Source organism: Leptinotarsa decemlineata, unplaced genomic scaffold (genome assembly GCF_025532065.1).
Source record: "Leptinotarsa decemlineata unplaced genomic scaffold, Ldec_3_MD MMD2_tig00026347_RagTag_RagTag, whole genome shotgun sequence".
Taxonomy (NCBI): domain Eukaryota; kingdom Metazoa; phylum Arthropoda; class Insecta; order Coleoptera; family Chrysomelidae; genus Leptinotarsa; species Leptinotarsa decemlineata.
The window spans coordinates 2306850-2334313 of NW_027412698.1; the positions used below are offsets into that span (position 1 = coordinate 2306850).

The 27464-nt window shown below is 33.9% G+C and overlaps 2 protein-coding genes across 4 annotated transcripts in view; one reads left to right on the forward strand and one right to left on the reverse strand.

Moving 5' to 3' along the window:
* The window catches only part of LOC141486173 (uncharacterized), a 30740-nt gene extending 10812 nt beyond the window's left edge, over positions 1-19928 (forward strand). Inside the window, exons 3-5 of the mRNA XM_074183894.1 lie at positions 18365-18564; positions 18760-19675; positions 19831-19928. Of these exons, the coding sequence (XP_074039995.1) occupies positions 18365-18564; positions 18760-19675; positions 19831-19928 (1214 nt within the window). The remainder of the gene's footprint in view (positions 1-18364; positions 18565-18759; positions 19676-19830) is intronic.
* Positions 19929-21304: 1376 nt separating this feature from the next.
* Positions 21305-27237, reverse strand: LOC141486171 (uncharacterized). 3 transcript variants are annotated; one of them, XM_074183892.1, is made up of 5 exons: positions 23910-27236; positions 23528-23778; positions 22453-23472; positions 22116-22166; positions 21305-21909 (listed from the first exon to the last, which is right to left on the reverse strand). In XM_074183892.1, the coding sequence occupies exons 3-5, from the start codon at positions 22646-22648 to the stop codon at positions 21539-21541; spliced, it is 618 nt and encodes a 205-aa protein (XP_074039993.1). In that variant the 5' UTR covers positions 22649-23472; positions 23528-23778; positions 23910-27236; the 3' UTR covers positions 21305-21538. The 3 variants fall into 3 exon arrangements, with proteins under 3 accessions (XP_074039993.1, XP_074039991.1, XP_074039990.1); XM_074183890.1 differs by having other exon boundaries at positions 22453-22686; positions 23243-23472; positions 23528-27236; XM_074183889.1 differs by having other exon boundaries at positions 23528-27237.
* Between the last annotated feature and the right edge of the window lie 227 nt (positions 27238-27464).

A 27464-nucleotide genomic window follows, 5' to 3' on the forward strand; every position in this document is an offset into this window, starting at 1 on the left:
TCATGAAAAATGCATGTTCTCAGGCAAACAAGTCCATTCAATTGAATACCGCGAATTATGAAAAGCTGCAATACATGTTATTCCTCGCATCTGAAGTTGAAAAAAGTCCAAACTAATTTGTTTGCCTAGTGCAAATTTTTGAAAGAATGTTTTTGTGAAATCATTTGAGAAAATTCCAAACGGTGAACGCTGATGGATATTACCCGAGGCATATTTTTTATAGCACAATATGTGATTTGAGGAAATTCATGAGGAAAATATTGATGTTGAACTTTGAACTGTATAACGAAGTTAACGATGTCCAACGAAGAGTCTGGAAATTTGCTTGTGAATGTAATGCTCGTCCAAAATGAACAACTCGATTGATTATATCAAGATTATGAATACAAAATACTTTGTCAGTTTCATTTCCTCCAAGTATTCATCTCTCCTCCACATATTGGCAGGCAATTATTCGGTAATGAAGTGAAACAATCTTAATGAGGTCTAGCCACGCCCCTACCTACCTGACATATAGATATCCCATAGTAAAATCATAATCAATCAGTTCATCATTCAGTTGATACCTCAATCGAGAACAATGGATATCGATAAATCGAGACACGAACCTTTTCCAAAGTTTCAAGAAGAGATAGTGAATTGCGCGACTCAATCTCAACGGCAAATGATGTCCCCAGGCAAACCGATACATGAAATCGAATATCGAGAGATTCGAAGAGTATTCTTGATTGTGCTTACTTCACATTTTGAAAAGGAGACAGACCAACGGAGTGTGCGAGCAACCACGAAAATTCTGGGGAAGTGTATTCAAGAAGTCGTATCCAATAGTAACAAATGGCGCACACTGTTGAATACTACCAGAAATGCTGACTATAAAATGGAGTATGAGGGTGCGGAGGCGGCTGTTGGAAAATTGCTGAAGGTTTACTCCAAAATGAAAAAAGCTATGATGTAATTGTTCATGCCGTTGTATATAATGTATGTTATGTGGTTCACACTGAATTTATATTTTTAAAAACAAACTTTATTGAATATAATATTTACAATAAAGTATAAAATGTTACAAAAATGATTCAAGAAATCGACGAACTTGGATAGTCGCGAAATGATTCAAGAATCTGATCAAAATAATGATTCAAGAAATCGACGAACTTGGATAGTCGCGAAGTGGTTCAAGAATGAGGCGTCCTCTTGTTTTCCCATATTTATAGGATCAGGAACTGCTGATGTAGATATGCGTTTCTTCGAATGTTCTAGAAAAACCTTGGAAATGTGCTGAATATGCTGAGTCATTTCCTGGGTAACTGCGTAGTGGCTGATGCAATGTTTGTTTATTATGGTGCAATCCTTGGACAAAGGGTGCATTGATTTTTCTAATATAACAACTTCCCCCTTGAAAAGAAAGTTGATGCGGTGCTGCAACTTTCAGTCAAGCAAATGTTTTATTTGAGCTTAACTCAATTTCTTCCTCAATAGGTTCCTCTAGGTGGATACTGGGTCTTCTTCCTGGAGCTGGGAGTAATCTTCGTAATGAAGCGAAAGTTCTTCTGGGTCCAGGTGGTTGGTCATCATTGCTTGATGTCATTATACCAATTTGCATAGAACGTCTTTTTCTACATTTACAAAATATGTAAAGTACTATTATTATAACAATTATTACAATTGTGAAAATAGTAAACCATGAAACATGTCGGTTTACGAATGGTTCATTTATAATTTGGTCCAATTGATCTGAGTATTGATCTAATTTATGTTGAGCAATATTGAGATTATCTACATTCAATTTACTCAATTTCAAAGGTTTTAAATGTGGTAAACTTTCTTTTTCTGGTACATCCTTACAGCATTGATATGGTATTAAAATTGGATGACTTTTATAAGTTACATTCTGTTCATTTGCAGGTATTTTTGAATACACTCTTGTGTATTCAATTCAATTATCTTGAAGTTTCAAGATTGAATTGGTTTTTATAATTCGTGTTTCAACCTCACGTTTTTGGCAATTTATTGTTACAGCTAAGGGATCTGATAATGCAATTAGCCAAGTATTACTTTGGATTTCATAAACATTATAATCTTTTGCAAATAAAAGTGAAATTGAACACATTCTAGGAAGTTCTGAAAGTGGTCTCAAAATTTGAGCTTCGCACATTGCGTTACTATCAATTGGGTACGAAATTACATTTTGACATATGTCAATTTTATAGTTTAAGTTTTTACATGAATTTAGATTTTCAAATGCAGCATACAGCATTGAATCATCATCTTTTGCTATAAATTTCTTGTTTGTGGGTAAAATGTGATGTAACCCTGTTCGATTATCCAAAATTGGAATGGGGTACAATCTATAGACAGTATATAATTCAGGTTCTACTAGTGGTATTTTTAAAATAAAGACAAGTCTTGAATCTGCTTGAAAAGCTTGTAATTCAATTATGTCATACTCATTATCGTAATTATAATCATTGTAATCGAGATAATGGGTTCTCATGTTATTATTTGTTGGATTTTGGGGATTTTTCTGAATTACTGTAGGCCTATTTTGTGACTGACCATAATTCTGTTGTCTGAATTGTTGATTCGGTTGTGTACGTTGTTGTACTTGGAAGTTTGGTCTTGGAATATATGATTGTTGGTAGTTTTGAGGTCTTTGAAAACCTTGTTGAAAGCTTTGACTTTGATTTCCAATGGGTCTTATTGGATTTTGGCTTTGCATATAATTTCTTTGGAAATTATTTTGGGTGTTTGCCATTTGTCTTGGTTTGTTCTGACTTTGATTTGGGGGTAAACGTGTATTCAATCTTTGATTTTCAAAGTATGAGAGCTGTATCTCACGTTTTATTCTAATTGATGCTTCTAACATCGTTGTTGGATTACTTGCTCGTATTATGTGACCTAATTTGGGTTCTAATCCTGTCAATAAAGTATTTAATATCATTGACTCGATTAGTACTGATTGTGCTAATTTTTGTTCGTGAGTCAAGTTTGAAGCTTGTATGCAAGATAACATTTTTGCATTGTGACTTTGTAGTCTTGAGAAAAATGTCAGTGCATTTTCTCCATTTCCTTGTTTTATTCTCTGTAGATCTTGAATTAGTGACGTTAGATCTCGCGTATCACCAAAGTGAGAATTCAATAAACCTCTGATCTCTTGATAAGTTCCTGGGTTTCTGGAATTTATCAATTGAGCAGCTTTTCCTCTTAATTTATTTCTAATGTGTATTGTGAGTAAAGTTTTTTGTTGATCTACGGCCATACGTTCGGCATGATCGCAAGCATTTATGAAATTTCCTAGCGAAATTGAATCACCATCGTATTCAGGAACAATTGAAAATATTTCAGAAAGTTTGTAGGGTTCAATTGGATCATTTTCAGCCATTTTTAAATTATTATTCAAAATTTGAACAAGGGTTAATCAAAATTTCAACTCAATTGTGATGATAATTCAAAGTGTACTCACGCTTTTCCTTATCCTAGTTTCTTATGCTATTCTTCTTTGTTTTTCTTTTTCGTTGTGGCTTCTGGTTGTTTGGTGTGGCGGGATGAAATCCTACTTCATGAGCTCTGGCTACAGCAAGATGAGCAGCGTTCGACGACTTACGCGTGTTTCCTGGAGTGATTTCTTCACAACGGATGGGCAACGGCGACGACTTATGCGGGTTTCTTGTTGCTGAAGAGACCGTCCTGTCCACTGGGGTTGGTGCTTGTTCTTCTTCTTGTCGAAAGTCTGGAGACTACCGCTGTTTGGATATCAGCGTTTCTCAAGATCCTACCGACTGCGCCAATTTGTTATGTGGTTCACACTGAATTTATATTTTTAAAAACAAACTTTATTGAATATAATATTTACAATAAAGTATAAAATGTTACAAAAATGATTCAAGAAATCGACGAACTTGGATAGTCGCGAAATGATTCAAGAATCTGATCAAAATAATGATTCAAGAAATCGACGAACTTGGATAGTCGCGAAGTGGTTCAAGAATGAGGCGTCCTCTTGTTTTCCCATATTTATAGGATCAGGAACTGCTGATGTAGATATGCGTTTCTTCGAATGTTCTAGAAAAACCTTGGAAATGTGCTGAATATGCTGAGTCATTTCCTGGGTAACTGCGTAGTGGCTGATGCAATGTTTGTTTATTATGGTGCAATCCTTGGACAAAGGGTGCATTGATTTTTCTAATATAACATGTATATAATATATTTCAATGCTTTTTCTCGATTATGGTTTTTCTTTCTGTAAAGTAGCAACATTTCAAAATTTTCATGAAAAATGCTTGTTCTCAGGCAAACAAGTCCATTCAATTGAATACCGCGAATTATGAAAAGCTGCAATACATGTTATTCCTCGCATCTGAAGTTGAAAAAAGTCCAAACTAATTTGTTTGTCTAGTGCAAATTTCTGAAAGAATGTTTTTATGAAATCATTTGAGAAAATTTCAAACGGTGAACGCTGATGGATATTACCCGAGGCATATTTTTTATAGCACAATATGTGATTTGAGGAAATTCATGAGGAAAATATCGATGTTGAACTTTGAACTGTACAACGAAGTTAACGATGTCCAACGAAGAGTCTGGAAATTTGCTTGTGAATGTAAGGCTCCCCCAAAACGAACTATAGCAGATAAAGCCAGTTATATTGTTGTGAATGGTGATCTCAGCAATATAGCTATAACTCCATTGATTATATCAAGATTATGAATACAAAATACTTTGTCAGTTTCATTTCCTCCAAGTATTCATCTCTCCTCCACATATTGGCAGGCAATTATTCGGCAATGAAGTGTGTCTAGAATTAAGTAATATAAGAATTGTATTATAGTTGAGGAAATAACTGGCAACAGCGCTCATCCTGTTGACTTGGGCGTCTTGGTCCCAACAACCAGTCCTGATAAGCTGTTTAACGAGATAACACCGTGAAATATCATACAGTCCACTATATACATATATATATATATATATATATATATATATATATATATATATATATATATATATATATATATATATACATATATATATATATATATATATATATATATATATATATATATATATATATATATATATATATATTATATATATATATATATATATATATATATACCGGGTGTCAACGAATCTATTAGACAAGTCATAATTTCTAGACTATTAGGAGAATTGAAATGAGATTTGGTATAGCTGAATGGTATGTGGAGAGGAATGTTTTCACATATTTTTCACTTTCCGGTCACTTCCGGTTTCAGCGGAAATGGCTCCGGTTCTGAATTTTTAAATGGAACACCCTGTATATTGTAACATTTTTGGATTTCTGAGACAATTTTGGATTAGAAACTGACATTTCCGGAAGTTTTTCAGCCTACTTGATTTTTTCAGAGTCACTTTTAAAATTGCATCTAGGTGGCCATGATCGGACGTAAACTAATCTATGGACCTCAGGTGATATCAGAAAATTGCAATAGCGGAGTTTTAGTGACTAGTGTGTTGAATATGAATGAGACAAGTTTACAAAATAACATTTTCGTGTCTAACTATTATTTTTCAAATGGCGACCATTTTTTGACAAGCAATTTCCGAAAAAAGGATTTTTTGACGAATCTAACATTACTAATTTATTTGCGATTGGATTACAAATAAGAACATAAATTAAATATTTCTGAGGAAAATACTCGATACAAATTCATTTACTTTTGTCAAGGGTGCCATGGATAGGAATGATGCATATTATTTTGCGGTTATTTCCATCAAGTCCACTTTGGAGAACAAAAATCTATCGATTTGGCAGGCCACCGTACTGGACCGTTGGTTGCAATAACTCTATTATTAAAATGCTCTATTAAAAAATCAAGTACGTCTCTGCTATTATGGGGTGGTGCTCCATCTTGCTGGAAGTAAATTTGCCGTAAAACTTCTAAAGGCATATCATTAAGATGATCCTCGATTTCATTTTGAAGAAAACCCAAGTATCTAACCCCTGTTAACTGACCTTGAAACAATATTGGACCAATTATTCTGTTTCCAACGATACCAGCCCAGTACCGACAATTCTGCTTATTAAACATGCCATTATTTGTAAACCGTGATTCGTCGGAAAATAGAATGAAGTTGATAAAATTTGGGTTAACTCTATGATTTTGAAGCAACCAATCACAAAATACTACTCTTCTATTGCCGTCGTCAGCATACAAATGTTGATGTAACTGATATTTAAATGCTCCATATCCGTGCTTTTTCAGTATTTTTCTTGCTGATTCGTGACTTATCTGCATTTCTCTACTAATTTCTCTTAAAGAAACCGTTTTGTCAACTTCTACCATAGCAAGAACGTTAATCTCAGTCTCCTCATTTATGACAAACCTCTGTTCTGCGTCTCGATTTTCCTCTTGCCTAAAACGACTCTCAACATAGGGAAAATACTGATAAGATGGGTGTTGCCGATTGGGATATTTCTGAGCATACAACTCAGCAGCTTTCCTTGAATTTCTGTGGCATTCTCCAAACAATAACAACATATCCACTTTTTCACTTTGAGTATACATTATTTCGACGAAAAATTAAACTAAAATTAACGAAAATCAAAAGAAACTTCTACTTTCTGCTCATAAAGCTTATGTCACTGTCATAACCTAGGTGAGCGTTTTGTTCTCCAAAGTGGACTTGATGGAAACAACCGCAAAATATTATGCATCATTCCTATCCATGGCACCCTTGACAAAAGTAAATGAACTTGTATCGAGTATTTTCCTCAGTAATATTTAATTTATGTTCTTATTTGTAATCCAATCGCAAATAAATTAGTATCGTTAGATTTGTCAAAAAATCCTTTTTTCGGAAAGTGCTTGTCAAAAAATGGTCGCCATTTGAAAAATAATAGTTAGACACGAAAATGTTATTTTGTAAACTTGTCTCATTCATATTCAACACACTAGTCACTAAAACTCCGCTATTGCAATTTTCTGATATCACCTGAGGTCCATAGATTAGTTTACGTCCGATCATGGCCACCTAGATGCAATTTTAAAAGTGACTCTGAAAAAATCAAGTAGGCTGAAAAACTTCCGAAAATGTCAGTTTCTGATCCAGAATTGTCTCAGAAATCCAAAAATGTTACAATATACAGGGTGTTCCATTTAAAAATTCAGAACCGGAGCCATTTCCGCTGAAACCGGAAGTGAACAGAAAGTGAAAAATATGTGAAAACTCTCCTCTCCACATACCATTTATCTGTACCAAATCTCGTTTTGATACACCTAATAGTCTAGAAGTTATGACTTGTCTAATAGATTCGTTGACACCCGGTATATATATATATATATATATATAGGTATATATATATATATATATATATATATAGGTATATATATATATATATATAGGTATATATATATATAGGTATATATATATATATATATATATATATATATATATATATATATATATATATATATATATATATATATATATATATATCCAACTATCAATAGAGCTTCCGTACATTTACAATTTTCTATCAATCGGGCGTCCGGTTTCAATGAGGCGTCCATATATGGACGCCGAATTGTTTCACCATGCCAGGCAGTTCAGAGGTTCCCTATCTTCCATCTGACAAAATTTCAGATGGGCGCCTATTTATCAATTTCATTGTCAAAATTATATGTATTGGCGTATATTCTAGTTGAGTCTTTTTTATTTTGGTGGCGCTCGGGAGGTACGCGTATACTTGTGCCGTATATTTTTCATACATGTGAGCGATTATGAGGCGTCCATATAACTGACAACAATGCAATAGTTTTTGCGAGAGGGAAGTCTCAATGATTTGTTAGAAATATCGTTGATTTGGTATGTTTGTAGGTCGGCGCCGGTTTCATACACAGGGTGACAATTTGAAAACTTACAAGGTCTATCTCTGAGCAACCAAATAAAATATAAGAAATCGCTGAAAACAACTTTCATAATACAAAGGGAGAAACAAATGATGTGATGACTAACTTGTTTTTTCTCTCACACCCTTGCCCCCAGCCACCACAACTTCATATTTTTGAAAGGCAACCACCTACTTGTGATACATTATCTGAAAGCTCTTAAGATATGCTCTTCAATGGAACTCTTCAAAGCTACATTCGATGCAGTAAGTTTTGGTTCATCAAATAAAAGAATTCATTCAGAATAAATTTTATTTTCTATTATTAATTTAGTAAATTTTCAAAAACATGATTTTTACCATCGTAGCATTAATATTAAGACTTGAATATTTTACGCCTCTTCTATTTTTTTTTATTCGTCTCGATAATAGATAGGGATAGATAGGGAAGGAGAGTGGCACCTTGTTTTAGAGGTCTTTCGAATACCTTTACTACTCTGTCAACAGAAAATTTTTGTGACGATTAGTTTTCGAGATAATTTGAAGTTTTAAAGGTATTTGCATTGAGTTCAACTCTTTTTAAAATAAATCAAATTGTTTTTAAGGTGCAAGTTACGTTCAGAACTCTCATAAAAAAAATAAATTTTTGCTTTTTATGACAACCTGCTAATACGTGTCCATTTGATGTCGAATTATTTGTTTATTACGAGGAGATTTCTCCGGGGGATGGGGTTGGTTACCACCATTACATTTTAGGTAAATTGAGTGGCACCTACTTATGAAGGTTGAATTGCCTCTTCAAGAAGTTGTTAATAAGAATCACCGGTTGAATTTCCATCAATGAAAAATGAACCTATAATATGATTGCCTAATATTCCGGCCCAGATATTCAACTTTTGGGGATGTTGGGTATGTATTTCTGCGTATTGTCTTGGGTTTTCATCCGACCAATAACGGCAATTGTAACGGTTCACGCAACCATTTGAATAAAATGAGCTTTCGTCCGAATAACAGATGTTATAAAGCAGTTCGGGATTTTGCATTAATATTTCACTCATGCCCTCACAAAACTCCTGTCTTCGGTCAAAATCATCCTCATTGAGTTCACGAACAAGTTTAATTTTGTAAGGATGGTATTTGTGGTTTTTAAGGATTCTCCATGCGATCATATGGCTTATTCCTGCCATTGCGGATAAACCTCTGGTACTTAACCTGGGATTGGCGATGACTTGACCAAACACTACAATCGCATTATCGTCATTCACTACCCTTCTCTGAACATCACTTTTTTCATTTAAAACCGAACCTGTCTCCCTGAATTTTGTGACCAAATCCAGAACGTGATTTCTGCTTAGGTGTTTACCAGGTTTTTGCTCGTTAAATAAAATTGATGTTTTATTAGCATTTTGGTCGTTGCCAAAAAATGAAGCAATAACTGAAACCCTTTCGGCAGTAGTGAAAGAAATGTTTAAACAAATAACAATACACGACCCGTTTCAACAAAACAATCGAACGTTGTTATTTAACAAAAAATTGATAAGAAGAACTGCTTAAAATTTTTTTTATTTAGGCATACAAGTTACCGAGTGGTCTGTCTAATGTATTATCAACATGGCAATTTTAACTTCAAATTATCTCGAAAACTAATCGTTACAAAAATTTTCTTTTAACAGAGTTGTGAAGGTATTCGAAAGACCTTTAAAACAAGGTGCCACTCGACCTACTTTCCCCATCTAAATAAAGGTCGTCGGACGCACCTCTCTGAGGGGGTGCGTACTACAAAAAATCTGATTAGTCTGAAAGGTGTACCCCTTCAATTAGAAATCGACGTGTCCGAGCTTTTTTGAAAATCTTACTTTTTATATTCAAAAACGGCTCTGTTAGGTTTTCGTTGTTACACACTGTATATAGAAGAAAATGTAAATGGCGAAATGTATGATCACATGCTAGAAAGATCTATCGAACCTCGGATAGTTCATGAATTAGAGAATCACAGAGACATACACGGCAATTTATCTTTGAAAGAAAATGTATTACATTTTCAACAGAATGGGGAACCTTATTATTTTGTAGTTCCAGTTATTCAATGGTTAGATAATAATTATGCTGATCAATGTATTGGAAGAAGAGATTCTACTGAATGGCCTCTCACATCCCTGGACCTATCTCCTCTAGATTTTTTCCTCTGGGCCACTTACTTAAAATAGGTTGTTTTAAAGACGACGCAATCTGATTCAATAAAGCCACTGAAGGAAAGAATAATCCAAGAATGCTGAGCTATTTTCAGAGAAACATTTGCCAATGTTTCGGAATGACTTTCGGAAATGAAAATTGCGAAAGTTATAAACAATTTAGTGAAAAATAAAAAATGGGTCCAGTTTTTTGGAAATATCTCAAAAACTAATTGGAATTTTCAAAATCGAAAAAAAAAAATTCGAAAAGAGGAAGAAATTTCCTATCGAAAAGTCCTGACTACCGGAACTGTAGGACCAATATTTATAATTTTCCCGGAGCTCTGAAATAGAGCTCTAAATCGGGTGTTTAGCCGCGTGTAGGCCGTGCGTGTTTAGGTTAATTTTACAAAAAAAAATTTATAGCATATAAAATATATAAATTGAGGAATGAAAAAATTCAGTCATATACTCAAAAGATAAATTAACAGTAATCTGTCGGTAAAAAATTTTTAATGCAATTATTAGATTTATTATGCTATTGTTAATTAACAATTTTTTATCACTCGATTATCATTATTGCAAGTGTGATATTTTTCAAACTAAAAGTGTGGAATTTTTTTCCTTCCATAGAGTTATGATTATAACGGTTAGGAATTGATTTAATTCCAAAATATTGAAAAATTATTATTTTTCAGTTATTTAATAACCATTTACTGCATTTTTGAATTAAAAAGTTTATTAAATAATCGAAGAACAATTTTTTTTTGATTATTATTATTAGTATATTTTTTTTCAAATCAGAAGCTACATAAAAATATTTTTTTCATCACCTATTGTTTAAAAATATGCGTTTATAACATATTTGAATTTATTTTGGATCCTAATCTTTAATAAAAATTATGATTAAAAAAAATAGCGTTTCTTGAGAAATTGTGTGCAATGCAAAAAACCGCATTTGTTAATTTACAATTTTTTTACCACTAATTGTCAATATTTCAAAAAAAAAATTTGTAAAAAATTAGAATAATTCGAATGAATAATTTTATAATAAAAATCAAACTTCAGCTGAATATATTCTTTTATTAATGGAGAAAAAATGAGTCTAGCGATTTTTCATTGTATCTCCATTAGTTTAATGAATATAATAATTTAAATGATGAAAAAATAGATTGATTATAGAGCGCCAAAATTTATAAAATTCGATAAAAAATTAAAAAAATTAAAAAAAAATACAGGGTTGTTTTTCATTCATTAATTGCAACAAGAACAAAAATGAAATGAAAAAATTCATTTGTTTATTACAAATTGTTTATTTATAAAACAATGAAAAATTTTAAAAATTTTAATTTTTTTTGTTCCAAATAATTGAAAACATTTAAAAACATTTAAAAAAAAATTGTCAACTAGTGGTGAAAATAAAAATATTAACAATAGCGTAATAAATCGAATAATTGCAATAAACATTTTCACCGACAGATTATTGTTAATTTAGCATTTGAGTATCTGCCTGAATTCTTTCATTCCTTGATTTATAAATTTTATATGCAAAATTTTTTTTTTGTAAAAACGGCCCAAACAGGCACGGTTCACGGCGGCCAAACATCCGATTACGATCTCATTTTCAGGGCTTCGGGAAAATTATAAATATTGGTCATACAGTTCCGGGAGTTAAGACTTTATTATAGAAAATTTCTTCCTATTTTCGAATTTGAAAATCTCAATTAGTTTTGAAATAACTAAACCCGTTTTTTATTTTTCACTAAATTGTTTATAACTTTTGCTATTTTCATTTCCGAAAGTTGTCCGTTCCCAAAAACTTTCTAGACGCTATTCCGAATCGAATGACACCTCAACCATAATTTTCGGAGACTGCTGAAGAAGAAAAAAGCACTTCTTGATCAGACTAGTCAAGTTCGAACATAGCTGAACAATCTTACAACAGCTACAGATTGGGGATGAGAAAAAATTGAGACTCTCTTTTTGTCCATGAAAACACCAGAATCATTGGCAGCTTTAGAATTACTGAAACTAGTTCATTGTAGTTACATAGTATCTAACTGCAGTGAAACTTAAAGCAGTAGAAAAGCAGTGATGAAGTGCATCTGTTGACAACTGTTGGGATGATGACAATTTCAACTTCGAGTACGGCATGATTGTTGATCAACAAAATAATAACCATCCAGTATATCGAAAACTGATTCAGGCATTCTACGTATCAAACTCAGATACTAACTCTGACGGTTAAGAATGCGTTAATAATAAATTGTTTTGGTAATAAATGATAAAATTAATTATGAAAAATGTTTCTGTCAATTTGTAGAGAAATGTCAATTATGATTTTCAAAATAGAAAACATTCTCCGAATAATCATTTGAACATTCGAGATATATAAAAAAACGTTCATAAACAATTAAAAATCGTATTTTTTTCTGAATATCATATTATGAAGATAAAAATTTTTTGAATTCCCATACGGTCATACACAATTTATAAACAAATTGCGCTAAAACAGTTTGTTCAACTTACCGAATGTCTTTATTTGATACAGAAACAGGATATAATGATAAATATATAGAAAAATTAAAACAATATGTTATGTTACTAAAAAAAATCATAATGAACAAAATATAATGTTTTTGAACTTTTATAATGTGATCTTGTGGAGCACATTGATAAAAAGAGATTCACGTTCATTACAAGACCAAACACGACTATGATACGATATTTCATCATGGAATCCTAGTGCCTATCTTCCGGCTCCATCATCAGATCAGCTCCAGAGTACCTACCATATTGTCATCAAAATCACATAAAACTGCCAATTTTCATAACGCTACGATCTTTAAAAGATGGTTAAATTAGTTTTCTTAGATTTGACTACATAGTTACATACATACATACAGGTCGACCTAATAAAAGCGTATTAAAAACGAAAAACTCTAGAAAAAATTAAAAAATATTTAGGTCAGTCCTTAAAGAAATATTGAAAAATGCATGACTCGAAAAATCGTATACCATACACGGAAATGAATCTTGACAGGTCTTGATGCCTTCTAGATGGCTATCCTGTGTAGTGTGTATCAGCCAAATGGAATAAATATGACACTGAGTAAATATGACTGTGCTCAACAAAACACTCAGGCACGTCCAATTTTCAACAACCAAATTTTTCAATGCTCAATAACTCAGTTAACGGGAACAACAACTCGACCACGAACTCGGGCTTTGCAACCGTTACCACATCGCCTCTGATAATGTATACCGCAGTAGTAGACGAAACGTCAGGCATAAAAACCTGCAAACCACGCAAACGCTGAAAACAGATTTTACACTGTCCTCTACGGCCGTGAATATTTACATTCTTTGGTAATTCATATTATTTATCCTATCGTCTGTCATTTTGGCGTCTTCAACTAGTTTGAATACTTTGAATTCTTGCTGTTTTCTAATGGAAATATACAATGAACTTTTTGTAATTAAAGTTGAACTTTCAATAATCACACCATGCATGTGTCGGTTTCACTTCTCCTATCATTATATTCGGCTCGCTTAAATATCATACAGTGTTAAAATGGAAATATGCCAACCAAGACAAAAATTTCGTTATGGAATAAACTTTTCATGATCAGTCAATATCACTTGGTACCTATGTAAAAATGAAATACATACCGGCTACCTGAAATCCATACGCAATTTGTCATTGGCACAACGCTTGTTGAAAAACAGATGTGAAGAAATTAAAACCCACTTGCTGCCTACATTTAATGCGGTAAATATTGGCAACGTTGTAAGGATTCCCAATAATCTATTTCATGTATGAAAATATACTTATTGGACTCCCTATTATCAATCAGATGTCTGATGATGGTGTATACTGAGGAGTTCTTATGAATGTTTGACGGACGGACGCTCTACTATCGAATCAATAGTGAACTCAATTTTTTTATGGTGGTAAAAATGTCATGCCAGCCTACAGAAATCAGTTTTCTAGTACTTACCATGAAATATATTCGGTAAATTCTTCAAATTATGATGGACGCCCTATCAGCGCATTCAATGTATGGATGCCATATTGATATCGGGATGTATATATATATATATATATATATATATATATATATATATATATATATATATATATATATATATATATATATATATATATAGTTCAACGAAGTGTATCATCTTTGATTTCTAACATGGTTCTTCGAGCCGGATAAAACTAAGCGCCGAAAACTGTAGCAGGTAGAAAAACTTGAGGACTTCAATCGACCAAACAAGCCTTCGGCCTGAACGGGAACGAAGCGAAACAATTCATAGCTGGACGATTGGAATCGTTGGCAGACAAAGCATCTCAGCCGGCAAACCACGCAGCAAAATACATGTGATGTGAGTCCTTCCGATTTCCATAATTTCATTTAGTGTTTATCCTTATTTCTCAATCTCTGTGCGACTATTGGAAGGGTTCATAAGTAAACATGGATCAAGAAACTCTAAACCGTAAACGTGGGTTTATAAAAGGGCGTCAAAGCTTATTTAAAAATTATTTATTAGCATTGAAACAAAAAATTGAGAGTGAAAGTATCGAGATACTTGATGGAAAGGCAATTTTAGGTTCACAGAGTAGAATGGAAAGGAATATTGATTTGATTAACGAATTTAACAAATATCAAAGTGAGCTTGAAACATTAACAGATAATGTAGAACAGATACTAATAGAACAGGAAGAATTTGAAAATGAATACCATGAATGGAATTCAGAAGCGAAACTCATTATAGACACATATTATTCAGCGTTTCAAGCACAGGAAACAACAAGTTCTTACAACAAAAATATCAGTTCAATACAGGGGATAAAATTACCTCAAATCGAATTACCAAAATTTGCGGGAAATTATGAAAATTGGCTAGAATTTAGAGGCACGTTCGAATCACTCATTCATTTGAATGATGTATTGAGTATTGAGTTCGCTGCTGATAGTTATGATGTAGCCTGGGAAACTTTATGTAATCGGTACGATAACCGTAGCATTTTGGTTCACAATCACGTAAAATCTATTTTTGAAATGTCTATTCTAGTTAACGAATCAGCTTTTGAATTGTGAAAAATGCTAGACACAATATCAAAACATTTAAGATCTTTACAAGCGTTGAAGCAGCCTACAGAACATTGGGACACTCTACTTATTTATTTATCAGCTCAAAAATCAAATAAAAAGACTGCTCGAGAATGGGAAGAGTGGAAAAATAGTCTGGAGGCACAAACGGCACAAATTACTGTGGGACAAAATGCAGCGGCTGGAGTAGCGAGTGAAAATAGTACGGGAGTAAACGCATGTAATAGTACAGGAATTTTGAGTGCAAGGCAAATTTTACCAACTCTGGATGATTTCAAACGTTTTCTCAAACTAAGAGCGGATCTTTTGGAAACCTTGGAACTAAATAAGTTGCCGAAATATGGGGATAATGAAAATATTAAAACTAAACATAATACTAAACGCGTGTTTACAACAACTACTGCTTACTGCTTACTTTGCAAGGCTAACCATTTCGTTCAAAACTGTCCGGATATCTTAAAACTATCTGTAAATCAACGAATTGATAAAGTGAAGCAACTTAAACTTTGTTTTAACTGTCTAAGAAGAAATCACTCAACTTATAATTGTCGTACTAGTACGTGCAGAAAATGTAATGCCAAACATCACACCTTGTTTCACTTTGACAGACCACGGTTTGGGAAAGCAGAGGCACCATTAGGAAATAAGTCATTAGGTGAACCGTGTTCTGTAGCTCAGCCTTCAAATGCAGTTTTAACATCGCTAAATGATAGCAACGTGTTATTTAAAACCACTTTAGTCGAGGTAGTGACGCCATCCGGGTCATCACATATCTGTCGTGCGTTGCTAGATGGAGGTAGTCAAAGTAATTTGATAACAGACGGATGTTGTAATAGGCTAGGGTTGAATAAGGTAGAAATACAGTCGGCGATATCGGGAATTGGGCAGAATATTTTATATCTTAAATACCAATGTAAAATGAAAATAAATTCTCTTTATAATGGATTTAACACCGATGTAACGTGCTTGGTTATTCCTCGAATAAGCGGAAAATATCCCTCTTATCATATCAACATATCACCATGGAATATATCAAATCATATTCGACTGGCAGATCCAACTTTCTGCGAACCTGGCAATATATACATACTCATTGGAGGGGGTCTTTATCTTAACCTGTTGTGTGTAGGTCAAATTCCGTTAGGACCCAACTTACCATCCCTTCAGAAAACTCAGTTTGGCTTGCAAACGCCAATTAAACATTGTTATTTCTCTGCTAATTTGGATATTCAATCCCAACTTGATAAATTTTGGGAAATTAAAGAACCACCTAGAACCGCTCCAATCCTCTCTTGTGAAGAGCAAGAGTGTGAAGATATCTTTACAAACACAACTAAACGAGACAAGAACGGCAGATTTATCGTTCAAATTCCTTTAATGGAATCTCCCACCCTTTTAGGAGACTAAAAAAGGGCCATGGATAGGTTCAGGTCCTTAGAAAATAAACTTTTGAAAAATTCCAATTTGAAGAAAGCATATGTTGAATTCTTGGAACAATACCACGCATTAGGACATATGGTTCCTATAAATGAAGCCGAAAAAATGTCTGCTTCATGCTATTATTTTCCTCATCATGGCGTTTTTAATGAAACCAGTCAAACGACTGAATTACGAGTAGTCTTTGACGGATCAGCAGAGTCTGATACAAACATATCCCTGAACGATAATCAGTACATTGGTCCCAATGCACAGACTGATTTGGTATCACTAGTATTGAGATTTCGCCAATATAAAATAGTGATTAGCGTGGACGTGACTAAAATGTACCGTCAAATATTGATTGATGAAACCCAAAGATCCTTACAAAGAATACTTTGGAGATCAGACCCAACACAAGAAATTCAAACCTATGAATTACAGACTGTGACGTATGGTACAGCTTCGGCACCTTTTCTAGCAGTACGGTGTTTGAAACAACTTGGTTTGGAGAATCTTGAAACTCATCCAGAGGCGGCTCGTGTTATTTTAAATGACTTTTATATGGATAACTTACTGACAGGTACTCATACAATGAGCGAACCCTGAAACTCTCCACAGAGATCTCATCCATCTTAAAATCTGCGGGATTTGAACTCCAGAAATGGGCTTCACATAACAGTAAAATTATTGATACTATTGGAAAGGGTAACACGAAGGTTAGCTCGAATTTTCGAAAAATTGGAGAAAGGGTCTGTACTGGTTTTGTAACGATGATAACTTATTGTATAATATAAATATAAAATCAAAATTGAATTCTATAACGAAGAGAACAATATTGTCTTGAGATAAGTCAAATTTTCGAATCATTAGGATTATTGAGTCCGTGTATTATAATAGCTAAAACTATTATGAAGACTTTGTGGATGAAAAAAATATCTTGGGATGAATCCTTACCAGTTGAATTAGATTCAAAATGGAAAACTTTTAGATCGCAGCTTTCAACACTTAATGAACTCAAAATTCCAAGATGTGTAATCATTACTGATCACATTAAGAATGAAATTCATGGTTTCGCAGACGGCTCCTCGGAAGCTTATGGCGCTTGTGCTTACCTTCGCACTATCGACACTGCCGGAAATATTCAAGTCAGCCTAATATTCTCAAAGGGTAAAGATGCTCCTGTGAAAATTGAATCTATTCCAAGATTAGAACTATGCGCAGCACTTGTATTATCCCAAATCATCGACAAGTTGAAATCTGCCTCGAGTCTAGAGGTAGATGAATATTACCTTTAGAGTGATTCTACGATTTGTTTGTCGTGGATACAAACTCCTCCCAACTTACTGCAAACATTTGTTGGGAATCGTGTATCTAAAATTCAAAAACTGACCGATCTGGGAAGCTGGCGTCACGTCAGATAAGGTGATAACCCTGCAGACCTTTTATCGAGAGGGGTTAGTCCTAAGGACCTAAGTCAAGCTAGTCTCTGGTGGTCCGGACCTACCTGGTTGTCACAACCTGAAGGATCTTGGCCAGAGTCACACTACCATATACAATCAAGGTTACCTGAATTAAAATCGGAAAAGGTTGTTTTAATGATAAGGCATAATGAGACGTCCCCTTTTTCCGATTCTCTACGTTAAATAGAATAAAAAGAGTTGTGGGATACTGTCTTAGATTCAAATCTTATTGTCAGACTAACACGGTCACCAAAGGTCCACTAACAGCTAATGAGTTGAATGCATCTTTGACTATCCGAATTCAAATGTCTCAAAGGGAATGTTTTTCAGATGAGATAAATGCTATAACCAATAATAAGAAGCACAAGCTGAAGGGTAACATATGGGATTTGAATCCTTTTGTAGACCCATCAGGTGAACTCCGTGTAGGAGGTAGGCTACAACTTTCAGCTTATGCATATGGAAAGAAACATCCAGCGCTGCTGTCAGGAAAACACCATCTCACAAGGTTGATTTTCCTAGACGAGCATGTAAAACTTTTACATACAGGACCACAGATGCTTCTTAGTTCTATTAGAAATAGTTATTGGCCACTAGGGGGTAGAAATTTGGCACGGAAAACAGTGCACGAATGTGTTCAATGTTTTCGATGCACTCCGAAACCGCTAACACCACTGATGTGAAGTCTACCAGCAGCTCGCGTAACACCTACATTACCCTTTCAGACAATAGGTGTGGACTTCGCGGGCCCATTTCTAATAGAAACTAAGGCGGGTAGAGGTAATCAAACATCAAAAGGTTACATATCGCTTTTTGTTTGCTTTGTAACCAAGGCCATTCATTTAGAATTAGTGAGCTCTGCAACGACTGAAGCTCTTCTAGCTGCCTTTAGGCGTTGCACCGCCAAAAGGGGAAAACCCCTAGACATTTACTCGGATAACGGTACCAACTTTGTGGTAGCAAAAAATGAGTTGGAAGAGCTTGGAAATTTTCTGAAGCACAATGCAATAAATTCAACGGAAAGGATCGCCAATGAAGGTGTTAATTGGCATTTTATACCTGCGTTTTCACCACATTTTGGAGGTATTTGGGAAGCGGGAGTAAAGTCGTGTAGGACCCATTTAAAAAGAGTAATTGAAGATATTTCATTGACTTTTGAGCAGTTTTACACAGTGCTTACAGAAATTGAAGCTGTCCTCAATTCTCGACCCCTCACTCCTATCTCGTCCGACCCTAATGACTTTACCGCCCTAACACCCTCCCATTTTCTCATTGGAAGGCCGCTAACCACGTTACCAGATCCTGATCTAACAACAGTGAATAAGAACCGTCTGTTTCATTTCCAATGCCTTCAACAACTCCAACAACACTTCTGGACACGTTGGTCACAAGAATACGTGTCAGAGCTGCAAATTCGAACTAAATGGCGAGAAAACCACGACGTCCGGAAAATAGGAGCCTTGGTGTTGATCAAGGATGATCGAGCACCGCCATTGAGATGGAAACTTGGCCGAATTTCCACCCTCCATCCCGGTTTAGATGGTGTTGCGAGAGTAGCCACTATCAACACCTCACAAGGACTCATCAAGAGGGCATTCACTAAAATTTGTCCTCTCCCTATTGAACTTCCAGAAACTCGAGGTGAGTGGTAGTGGTTAAGAAGACTCTATTCAGAGACAAGAGACTTCCATTAAAAAATTCAGTTTTAAGTTTTTTTTCTATGTTTAGTTTGAAACCCAAGCCTTTCAAGGTGGGGGGTATGTCTAGAATTAAGTAATATAAGAATTGTATTATAGTTAAGGAAATAACTGGCAACAGCGCTCATCCTGTTGACTTGGGCGTCTTGGCCGTAACAACCAGTCTCGATAAGCTGTTTAACGAGATAACACCGTGAAATATCATACAGTCCACTATATTCAGTAATAAACAAAATAATTCAACGAAGTGTATCATCTTTAATTTCCAACACACCCTGTAGATGTTTTTTTTTCCTAAACGATAAGACACCCTGTATGGCAGCCATGTTTTTTTCCCTAACGCCCGTGGCCATGTTTTTTCTTCAATCCGATTTACATTCATTATGATTATACTATTTTCCACGCTGACATATTTGAGACACCCTGTACATGTTTTTTCTCAAACGATGAGACACCCTGTATGACAAACATGTTTTTTTCTTTAATGTCTGTGGCCATGTTTTTTCTTCAATCCGATTTTTCGTTCATTATTATTATCATATCATTATTTTACGCGCTGACGTATTTGAAACACCCCGTACATGTTTTTTCTTAAACGATGAGACACCCTGTATGACACACATGTTATTTTTGTAATTCCACCGCGCTCTTATCTATCAAATGAATTTACTCGATGCTCATTACATCCTTCTATGCGTCGATCACGTCGCACACGTCTCTTTCCCACTCACTACCGTAAGTACGTCCCCTAGGGAATACGTAATAGGACTCTTGTATCCCCTCTACTATCATCAAAACAGTCGTTTTCCTTCTAATTATTATCAATGAGAACAATAAATAAAAAAAATTCTTAAAATGTATAAAAAATATATAATAAATATATAAACCTATACATATCTTAAAAACACGTTGAGGGAATAGAACTGGAAAAAATGAACTCAATATACATAATTAACATAACATGATGCAATCAAAATATTTAAACTCAAAATATACCATTTTTAGTAATAACACATTGCACAAAACTAATTCAAAACAAATAAAAATACTTGAGGTGATATGGTAGCAGTAAGTTCAAACTAAATTTTTTTATTTAATCTTTCCTTCGCTTTAACAAGCTACAATTTCATAACAGCCTCAATTTCTGCATTGGAACACTTATTTTTCTGTCCATTTTGCACTGCATCTAAAAAAATGGAAATGGTTGTGAGAATATAACTATTTTGGCTGATGATTTTTACCTATCAAAGTTGAACATAAATTCAGTTATAAAAAGTTTTTTTTTGCTTGAACCCAATCCAACTGTACAGAATTGCCAGTTCATCGTGCAAGTCACGCTGTATCAATCTCTTCACCATTACTTTGAAGTTTGTGCCTATAACGGAGAGCTTTTTCATCTAAAGAAAAAAATAATAGTAACACAACAGTTATCACAATATAATCCCTTTTGCCGACCAAACTATTGGATGAGCCCAATTCAATGATTTTTAAATTCTCAAATATCAATAAAATTAAAGACAAAATCTATAAAAATATAGTCTCTCCAGAAAGTGATGAAATTACTTCCAAATATATATATATATATATATATATATATATATATATATATATATATATATATATATATATATATATATATATATATATATATAGATTCACGTGAAAGGGAAACCCTGTAATGTTCAAAGAACACCTCGTGAATCTGGGGACATGGGATACGAATTAACTAACTGTCACTTTAAATTTTTGAAGTTTATAAGCATCAGGAAAAACCTATCTCGGTAAAGAGTTCCAAAGTTCAGCTGTTCTATTGAAAAAAGATCCCTGAGAGGTAGAAATTCGACAGGTCTCCAAGCTCACAACAAAAGGGTGAGAATTCTGCACTCGACGAGTTTTGTGTTGTAATGAAAACATAATTTATATTATATAAATACAAGGGAAATATACTAACCACTTTAGATACATTCTCCTTATTCTGAAGAAAATCTTCGAACAGATTGAGATCTTCTTCAGTTCTCAGAGGTAATTGGAATTGATCCAATATTGATTCCTGTTGTACAGGATCTTCATATTGCCTGCTCTCAATCAAGTTTATATTAGAAATGTCTTGTGAAAGCTGGTCCATCTTGATGTTTAAAATATTGAGCTGTCTCAATATTTGCCTTTTGGAATTTTCATCTGCAAAAACAATAGATGTTTATAAAAATAATCATACCACATTCACCATGAAATAGGTTGGATTCGGAAGAACTTTTTTGAGTTTGTGAGATACTGACTTCACTTCTACTAGCTTCAACAGATTTCGATTGAGATCTCTTCAGTAGGGAGATATACTGAATAATTTCTAAATTTAGTATCAAAGGTTGATTTGAGAAAAATGTTACCTTTAAAAAAATGATCTTCTAACATCTCGGGTTGTGTTCTTGACTCCACACCTGAAAAGATATATTTATCAATACTAGGAATCAGGAAATCACTTATTTATGAATGTACAATGTAGAGAATTAGTCATCGAAAAGGTCTACCTCTAAATTCACATTGCTTTTGAGTAAAAATAAATAAACAATATGACGAAGTTGAATAAAAAAATAACAAAAAATAGGGGAGGACCTCTTCAGTGGATAACCTTGTACCCTTATGTGAAATGATAATCCACATGTGCTTTCATTCTTTGAGCTATTAACACGATTAGTATGTGACTGAAAATGGAAGAGTAGTTACCTTTCCTATTTTGACTAGCCTTTGGTTGAAAAACTGGCATTTGTTTCACACAATACATATCGTCTTCAGAATCCGAGTCTGAGGAAGATAAAAGTGTACTTTTCTTCCTGATTCTTTTTGCTTGTTCTAAATCAGATGTTTGTTTGAAGGTGATTGACAATGTTTCATGATGAATTTCACTAGTTCGGACTTCCATTGTCTACTATATAAAATGATTTGAAATCCCTGAAACAACTAAAAAAGAATAATTAAAAATGAATAGCTGAAAATAACAATTATATTAAGCAAAAATAAACCTGAAATGAAATAATAGTGAAATAACCTACAAGTAAAAATATAACAATTGAATAAATAAAAATAAAGGAATGAAAAAAAAAAATAATAAAAAGTGTAGAGATTCCAAGTCACGTTAGTTCACGACGTTTCGATTGTTAGTATCTACAATCGTCACCCGAAGACGATTGTAGATACTACAAATATCAAAAATGGAAAAAATGTGATATTTTCAATGAAAAAAATGGTTTCCTAATGTTATCTTTTTCACTCAAGACCTCAAAAACATTATCCATGAATTTTAAATTTCGAAGAGCTAAGATACTGATTCACTTCTTTCGATTCTGCTCAAAAACAGATAAACAGACGAATGAACATTTAGATGTTGTTGAAAGTTTGATACTTATTATCTTGGCGTGGAATCGAATCACCACTTTCCACAAGTCCTCAATGGAATCTAGAACTTTTTTGGTTTATATCTGATGAGTTTTTCGACCAACTATATAAAAATACCTACCTAATAACTTCCATTCCTTTGAATCTTATATTATATAATCTGGCTCTCAAGAAGCATGTATCCTGTGAATGGAGCCTCTTGGTTGTATATTTTATTGAAGTGTTATTATTTTATGTTTTCTACGATCCTGTATGGGTATTTTTATTAGAGAAACCTTACCTCATGTTTTATTTCATGATCACAGTAACCTAATGGTCTTTCAGCCTCATATTCCTTTTTATCACAGGAGCCTGGAAAAATGAATATTTAATTGATACCAACACTCAACGAAACATACCTTCATACCTGATATATCTGTTTTCTCTTTTTCACAATTATCATTTTCTTGTTCATAATCTCCACAATTCTGTTCACAATTTTCATTGGAAATAGATGAAGTTATCAAACTTATTGATGAATGAATTCGATGAACTGTTAATCAACATAATCGATGCCAATAGAAAAATCTATGAAACTGTATTCGACATTGCATTTTTCTGTAGGTACATGTATTTTTCAATTTCTTCTTCCTGGATTAGTTTCAACTCAGTTTTTTGCTGAAAATATATAAGAAAAATATGAGCATTCCGTTATAATGTCACGACATCATTGAAATTATCCAAATTTAGAATTTTCTGACATGTATCAATTTCAATATTTCAAAATAGAAACTCAACACTAAACTCACCATTCACAGCAATCAATTTTGCTTCATATTCGCAACCCTTAAGCTGCGTCCTCACTGAGTCGATACTGTCGATCGACTCTCTCCATCGACGTTGTCGCCTTGGTGTGTGTGTACGTGACACACGACTTTGTCGATCGACATGTCGATTTGTTTTCCATCGATTTTCGGTAAACATGAAAGAGCAGTCGATCGACTTTAGTGTGTGGACGTGTTTTCGATATTCGAAAACCAAAAACTATAAGAACAGAAACTTGAGACATGATGCCCCTATGGAAATTGCTAAATAATTTCACGTCAAGAAACAAGCGGTAGAACAAAGAATTTGTCAATTGGTGAGAAAAGTAAAAAAATAAAGGACACCAATGAATCTGGCTCTGGTACGTAAGATGTGTATAGAAGTAAATGGTTTGCTTTTGAAGCCATGAAATTCTTACTAGACAAACATGAGCCCAGGGAGATGTTGGATTCAGAGGAACGTATAGACTTTAAGAACTTCATTTTTTATATTTATCGTATCATACATGCATATAAATAACAAAAGGTTGTGAAGCACATAATTTGGAAGTAAAACAAAGGATAAAACTCATCATATTTACGAAATTCAATTCGATTATTTTTAAAAATACTAGGAAAATCCAAGACTTTCGGTGGTATATACAATATTTAGTTTTACGTAGAGTGTTAATAAGGGTTACGAAATACTTTTTTTCTGCTTCATTTCGAACACTTTTTCTAAACTTCAGTTTGTAAAAGGTTTTTATTAATAAATGTTGAACAATTGCATGACAACTGAAAAGACTCAGGAAATCGCAAAAAACAAAACTACTCCTCCTTACGAGTTATTTCTAAATGAATGTGGTCAAACGATAAATTTTAACATATTTCGTATTGCCAAGGAACTTCTCCTTCAGGTGTCATGAAATAGTATCTTAATGTGTTTCTCACTTGGTGGGCACGCACTGCACTCTTTCTGGGTAAATCTGCCAAGCCAGGAGGAGTTCCATTATCATTCCTTGAATCAGAGTAGTCAGAATCAAATGTTTCAGGGGGATTATAAATGTTCTTAGATGCACTTTTTCTAAGAAAATTGTGCAAGTAACATCCTACTAACGTTACCTTGCAGGAGGTTTGGGGTACCAATTGCAATAGTTTGCGGAATATTCGAAATACGTTACATATTGAACTGGAACTTATTTACTATATATTCTTGTTTCTATTAAAATTGAATTATCCTTATATGTCTGTTGTTGAGGAAAGTTTTAATTTGAGTTGATGAGCTAATTTATTATTGTCAGTTGTTGCGTAATGAACTAGACTCCGTTGAATTCATAGGAGATTGTGTTCAAATTATTTTATCAGTTCTAACTATTTTAAGGGTGATAACCGGTGATGCATGCAGAGACATAACGAGTTGCCTACAATTCGCACACTGTAGTGAAAATCATTCGCGATATCGGAATGCGCGTTTTTGTGTTGCAAATTTATAAAAAAGAAATAGGCTCTCGAATTTTCGTTCGCTGAAAGATGATGACCTTGCTAATTTCATGGTAAAGCAAATCAACGACTGATCTCAGCCACCCCCATATCGATCATTTTTTCCAACCCCCTTACCAAGTGTGAATAATGTAGATTTGACTAATTTAGTTAGTAAAATCGTTGCATATGTAATAGAAAATTCACAAAATGATGGTTTTACAAATAACCCTGTACATACCAATAATGCAAATGATGTAAGACCACGTGACCACTATACGCAAAGTAATACCACGGAACAATTTTCTTTCAGTGATTTAGCCAAAATTTTACCAACTTTTGATGAAAATAGCGACTTGCACCCCTCGGATTTTTTAAGATATCTGGAAGGGGGCGTTGATTTGCATGTTGTGCCATTTAATAAAATAAAGCTTGTATTAAATAATTCCTTCATAAATTCTGCAAAATTATGGTGGAATGCTCTCTCCAGTACCTGTAATACGTATTTAGAATTCAAGAAAGTTTTTCTGGATCAATTTTGGAATGCCAGGCAGCAAAATAAATTAAAGTTTCTGCTTCGTAGACCACTTCAACCATTGGGTGGCTAAAGCTCAATTTTTACAACCCCCTTATACACAGCAAGAGCTTATTGCCATAATAGCGCCTCATTTTCCACCCAACGTTGCTGGTGCTTTATACGGAGCGTCAACGCTTAATGAAGCCCTCAAGAGGTTGCGTTACGCAGATGAATTCTATAAAAATTCTTCTAGAAAAAGACAACAAATTCCTTTTAATTCTGAGTATACAAATACTCGATCAAATCAAAATGATAATTTTCATTCTAAAAATAAATACCAAAATCAACAAATATTTTCTTCGAATAACAATAATAAAACAAAAATAGAAAATTTGGAAGTTTATGAAGAAGAACAGGGAAACGAGCGAGATTCCCAACATTAGGCTCAAATGTTGGGGCTATTGTACAAAGAGCCGATTTTAATATGTCACCTCACAAACCACAAGAGGAGACTAAATCATCTGTCGGTAACAAATAAGACAGATGGGTATCCGCGGCTAAGCTAAACAGTGGAGACGGGAGTGGGTTAAACAACTTAGCAAATTTCAAATAGATCTTAATGGGCGCCAGGTAAATTTAATCCTCCAGATACCCTAAGTAACTCACAATATCAATAACTTACCAATTAATATTGGAAATAAAAGATAAAGATCCCCAATATGATTTATTCAGTAATCCTAACTTACATGGATTAACCAACAACGCTTCTAAGACAACAATGCAATATTCACACTACTACGCGATGTTCAAATGTCCATACAAGAGCGCGGTGTATCTAACCACGAATTCAATCAGCCATAAATTACGGTAGTAACGACGCTCAAAAAAAACTACAATACGTCGAGTAAAACTACCACGAAAATTGAGTAGGTGAAATCGTAAATACTAGTATCGGATGGTAAGACAAACTCGTTTGCGTCGCGTGAGCTCAGGCGTAGGCGCATCGGTGTCAATCAGCAATCGTGAAAGGAAGAATATACCTCAATTTCCGTTTCACAAATATCTATGTCAATCAGGTATCAATAAACAAACTCTTAATCAATAAACGATAAACAAACACTATATCAAACAGGTATCAATAAACAGAAGGGCAAACAATTATTTAAATATCTCAGTATAGCACAAATTTTCAAATAAATCAATTATAACTTGCGTGCTCCTTTTGGGCCACCCGGTATATGGTGTTAGGCTACCCTGTAGTATGGCGGAGATGGATCACCCTGTAGCACCACCAAGATAGATCACCCTGTAGCACCGGTCACAGCTGAAACAATATTATAATATTATACCTCATTTTTTTTGTAACGGCATCAAGATTATTCGAGCATTCAAAACTAAAGCCAGAAAAGTATCTTGCCAAGCACAGATTAATTTCAGAGCTGGAAAAATGACAAAGGACAAAAGCTTCATAAATGAGTTTTTAATTATTACCGGGCTTTCTTTCCTAGTTATCATCGGATGTGATTTTTTAAGAATTCATCATGTTAAACTGGAATCGTCAAAGA